Here is a 5,416-nt window from a genome sequence, read left to right as displayed (position 1 = left end):
GGGTAAGGAAAATAAGATAAAATAAGATAAAATGAATGAAAAGGATAAAAATGAAAATACAAAAAACAAAACTGTTCCTCAACAGTGAAGGTATGGGCTGCTCAAGTCATTGCTTTTCAAGGTGTCCATTTCACTTCTACAGGTTGCCTTTTAGGTGCCCTATTAGTTATCACACAGGTCAGGGAGAACTTACGGTATTTGTCCCTTTGGGACTGGCTTATTTCACTAAATATGATGTTTTCCAGCTTCATCCCTGTTGTCACAAATGACTGGATTTCAATATTTTAACTGCTGTGTATTCCATGGTGTTCATCTCTCACAATTTCTTTATCCATTCTGTAGTTTACAGGCAATTAAGTTGATTCCATTTCGTTGCTATTGTGAACTGAGCTGCAATAAGCATGGGGGTACTGATAGCTCTTTCATATGCTAATTTAATTGTGCTTGGGTAAATTAACAGGAGTGGGATGGCTGAGTCATATGGCAGGACTATATTCATGTTTCTGAGGTATCTATACTGTCTTCCATAGTGGCTTTACCTAACTTACATTCCACCAACAGTAGTTAATTAAGGGTACCTTTTCCCCTGTGATAGACTGCCAATCTTATGCATTTTCTTCTGTTCAGATTTAATATTTTTTATTTAAAATGTTTTAATAAATTTTTAGCATTTTCAACATAATTCATAGATACAATTCTAAGAATATAAAGAAATTCCCTTCCAGATTTAATATTTGTGATTCAATGTTGGTAGTTTGCATGTCTTTAGGAAGTGATTCATTACTTCTACTCATATTTCTTTGTGATTCAGTCTAGGTAGTTGTATGTTTTAGGAACTGATGCATTACTTCTAGCTCATGGTCTTCTCTTGTATATCTTAGTCTGTAGTAGGTTTTTATACTGCTTAGTATTTCTGTGGTATCAGTTTCCGTGTCTCATCTTTTATTTCTGGTACCACTTATTTTAAGCTACTTTTTAATTCTTTGAATAGGTTGGCTGAAGATTATCCTCTGCTGTATTTATAATTTTTGCATGAATTTTGAAATTTTTGTTCTACTTTCATCTCTGTGTCACTCTCTTTTTGCTTGCTTTCTATGTGTGCCTGTCCTTATCTACATACAGATATTTGTATATACAGAAAAAATGAAATATAAAAGCTCTAAGTATAGTCTGTGCATCAACATGTATGTTATCTCTTGATGGACCATGATAGTTTTACTTTTTTAAAGTGATCTGTATTTATTTATTTGAAAGTCGAGATACACACAGAGAGAGGGAGAGGTAGAGAGAGAGAGAGAGAGGTCGGTCTTCCATCCACTGCTTCACTCCCCAAAGGCCTCAATGGCCAGAGCTGAGCTGATAAAGCCAGTAGCCAGGAGCTTCTTCTGGGTCTCCCATGTGAGTGCAGGGGCCATCTTCTGCTCTCCCAGGCCATAGTAGAGAGTTGGATCAGAAGTGGAGCTGCTGGGACTCAAAGTGGCACCCATATGGGATGCCAGCACTGGAGAGTGAGAGAGCAAGAGAGCGAGAGAGCAAGAGAGAGAGAGATCTTCCATCTGTTGCTTCATTCCACAAATGGCCACAAGAGTCATGGCTGGGCCAGTGCAAAGCCAGGTGCCAGGAGCTTCTTCTGAGTCTCCGTTATGGGTGCAGGTGCCCAAGTACTTGGACCATCTTCTGCTGCTTTTCGGTGCATTGGCAGGGAGCTAGATTGGAAGTAGAGCACCTTTACATGAACTAACACCCACATGGGATTCCGGAGGCACAGACAGCAGCTTTACCTGCTACATCCCTTTGCCAACCCCAATTCTATTTTTTGATTGGCATGACATGTGATTGTTGAAATTTTAAAGTTGTCTAAATAACATGTTAAAAATTTTTATTTGAAATAATTGTGTCTGCAGTGTAAATTCTAAAAAAGCAATTCATACACACACACTACATTTCAAGCAGTAGACGTGGATTATTCTTCAGAAAGGTGAATATACACATAGTTTTAGAGCTAATAGCACTCTAGGATTCTGAGGAAAATATTACATGCAAATTTTTCATTCGCAGAGGCCAACAGGTCCTTGTGGCCATATAAGAGTGAAGGATTTGAACACTTGAATTTTACCTTCTTCATATCACCTACCTCTACAATCCAAACTTAAAGGATGCCTGGAATCCAGTCCCTGGAAGTCCCACCCTTGTATCTGAAACATAGAAGATTTGAACATTTCAGCACCCATCTCCCAAACTGAGCTGCTAGGCATCATATCCTTCCACAGGGCACCATATTTTAATAATTTCACAGTGCAACCTATTTTTCCAAAGAGACCAAACTTACCTAATTAAAACTTTGAATACATCATCGAGATACTGTTTCCAAGTGACACAATTTATAGTTTTTGTCTCATAGCTCAGATGTCCACCAGTGTCACAGCAAACTCACTGATCTTCACGATCTATATTTACACCTTCCTCACCCAGCCTCAGCTGAAGAAGCCCATAGACTGGATTTTCATGCACCTGACAATGGCCAATATTTTAAACATTATTTTCCATTCAATGCCAGAAATCATGTCATCATTCGGAGTCAAACGTTTCTTGGATGATATTGGTTGTCAAATATTTTTGTGCATATACAGAGTTACCCGGGGTCTTTCCAGCTGCACCACCTCTCTCCTGAGTATATTTCAAGCCATCACCATCAGTCCCAGTCATTCTAAATGGGCATGGCTGAAGTTTAAACTGTCCACCTGGATTTTCCCCTCTTTCCTTTTCTTCTGGGTCATCAACCTGCTGATCTACATCCAGGTCATTAGAGTCAAGGGAGCCAAATTGAATTTCACTATGGTTGGTCAGGGATATGTTAATGCATACTGTCAAAGCAAGAAGATGAACATGCACTATCCAGGACCATTTGTAAGTTCCATGGTGATTCACGATCTCCTGTTTGTGGCACTGATGATCTGGTCCAGCCTCTACATGGTGGGGCTCCTCTATAGTCACCACAGGAGAGCCCAGCACATCCACAGCTCCAGCCTATCCAGGCAGATGTCTCCAGAAAACAGAGCCACCCACACTATCCTTTTGCTGGTATTTTGCTTTGTCTTCTTCTATTTTTTACACAACCTTTTGACCCTTTTTGTGCTTTGTAGAACTGAGAAAAATACAAGATTGGAGAACATTAGTGGATTTTTATCCACATGCTACCCGACACTCTGTCCCTTTTTTCTGATGAAAAATAACAAAATGATTCCCAAATTACTCTGCTTCCTTTCAAATATGAAAATGACCTTTCTTCGGAGAGCTTTCAGTGGCTGATCTGACACCTTCATCAGAGAGGTCTCCACATAGATTTTATGAGGAAATGAATCATGTGACCATGGGACACTGGAAACCGGGCTACTTTGAGTTGAGTTACTTTTTACATACATTCAAATTTTAAAATGTTTTTTGATAAAAATGAACAAATTAATTTTCACATTGATTACATATTTAAGTTATTGTATTTTAGGTTAAGATAAAGTGTTATATATTATTAAGGTGAATTGTATCTGCCTAGTTTTGTGCTTTTTAATTCAGCTATGAGAAAATACCAAGTTAGGGCCAGTGCTGTGGTGCAGCGGGTAAAGCCCTGGCATCTCATATGGGGGCTGGTTCAAGTCCCATCTGCTCCTCGTCCAATCCAGCTCTCTGCTATGGCCTGGGATAGTCCTTGGGCCAATGTACCCATGTGGGAGACCTGGAAGAGGCTCCTGGCTTTGGATCTGTGCAGCTCCGGCCATTGTGGCCTTCTGGGGAGTGAACCAGCAGATGGATGACCCCTCTCTCTGTCTCTACCTCTCTCTGTAACTCTTTCAAATAAATAAATCTGAGAATAAATCTTAATAAAAACAAAAATGAAAATACAAAATTAACACATGTGCTTGCCTTAGATTTTTGTTCCTAAGAATCCATCCAAAAACATCAAAATACTCAAATCATACATTTGAAGGACTCATGTAGATGGATAGCATCAGTGAACTAAAGCAATAAAACACAGGAACTAATGAGATTCCAAAAGAATGTCTGTGATGCAGGAAAAAAAATATATATAAACAGCTATGGCCAACATTGTGCTATAGCAGGTAAAGCCGCCACCTGCAGTGCCGCAATCCCATATGGGCACCGGTTCGAGTCCCAGCTGCTCCACTTCCAATCCAGCTCTATGCTATGGCCTGGGAAAGCAGTAGAAGATGGCCCAAGTCCTTGGGCCCCTGCACCCATGTAGGAGACCTGGAAGAATCTCCTGGCTCCTGGCTTTGGGTTGTGCAGCTCCGGCCATTGCAGCCATCTATGGAGTGAACCAGTGGATGGAAGACCTCTCTGTCTCTCTCTCTGCCTCTCCTTCTCTCTCTGTGTAACTCTGACTTTCAAGTAAATAAATCTTTAAAAAATAAAAATTAAAAATGTTATGAAAATAGAGCTGATCAAGAGGATGGGAAGTCTTGGGGGGTTCAATCCTTAACGTACAGTAAAACGCAGAGCTGTCTCTGCGTCTTCATAAACCTACCCACAATGATCCCCTCCCCTTCTCAGGCTGACATATTTGTCATTTGGATCCAGTCCCTTGTGCTGTCCTGAGATGGGTCTCTGCAGTTCAATACTCACCAGCAATGGCCTGAGGCTTTCCCAGTGCTCTGTGGTGCACTGGCTTGCAGTGTTTCACTTACCAAGTCTCTTTCTTCAATAATATTTTTCCTTGTTTTCAGTTTCCCCAATCTTACAGCCTGTGTCCCACTGAAGTCATTGATGAGTTCCAGTCCTCAGGGACATCGCACAGGGCTCTGCAGCCTGAATCCTTGCACATCTCTTTGTCCCCGAGGCTCATGGGTTCCACCTTGTCTGTCCCCTAGATTCCAACGGTCGCATCCCCATCTCTCAAGAGCTCCCATTTCCTCTCTTCAGCTTTCTGTGGTTCAAGCACAATGTCGAACACCAGAAGGAGGCTCTTCCCACGGAGAAACTCACTTTTGTCCATGAGCTTTTAAAAAATTGTCCTTTAGCCTGCTGTGTCAGATAGGTGAGGTTTGGAAACCCATCAGAGACCATCAGCTCCGGTTCTGTTCCGGTCCTTGGTGGCAGGCTGGCCTCCTCCAGGTCCCTGCTCTCCCTCAGGTCAGGCAGGTGTGGCTGCTTCCTGGTCAGCTCTCTTCCTCCTCCTCTGCCCCTCTCTCTGTCATGGCTTCATTTCCTTGATCAGTAGTTTGACGTTTTCTTTTCCTTGAATTTCCAAATCATCTCAGGTTGCACTGTTGGACGTGCTTTTGCTCAACAGTATTTTCTGAATCTTGTTTTTGAAAGTCCCAGAAATACTCAGCAACTGGTCCAGTTCCACAGGTGTCCTAGTGGACACGCACACAGCAGCTCCCACGTCAGGAAGCCGACG

General features: G+C 41.7%; 1 protein-coding gene across 1 annotated transcript; it reads left to right on the top strand.

Annotated features, from left to right (window-relative positions):
• Positions 1-2,361: 2,361 nt before the first annotated feature.
• On the top strand, positions 2,362-3,309 carry ORYCUNV1R1665 (vomeronasal 1 receptor oryCunV1R1665). The gene has a single exon (NM_001167356.1). It carries the CDS (start codon positions 2,407-2,409, stop codon positions 3,307-3,309), a length of 903 nt encoding a protein of 300 aa, NP_001160828.2. The 5' UTR covers positions 2,362-2,406.
• Positions 3,310-5,416: the final 2,107 nt, after the last annotated feature.

The sequence above is a fragment of the Oryctolagus cuniculus genome, chromosome 18, assembly GCF_964237555.1.
Source record: "Oryctolagus cuniculus chromosome 18, mOryCun1.1, whole genome shotgun sequence".
NCBI classification, from domain to species: domain Eukaryota; kingdom Metazoa; phylum Chordata; class Mammalia; order Lagomorpha; family Leporidae; genus Oryctolagus; species Oryctolagus cuniculus.
This window is presented reverse-complemented; position numbering and strand designations above follow the sequence as displayed.

Coding starts and splice junctions, on each gene's coding strand:
- ORYCUNV1R1665 (NM_001167356.1), top strand. CDS start 2,407: ATGTCCACCAGTGTCACAGCAAACTCACTGATCTTCACGATCTATATT.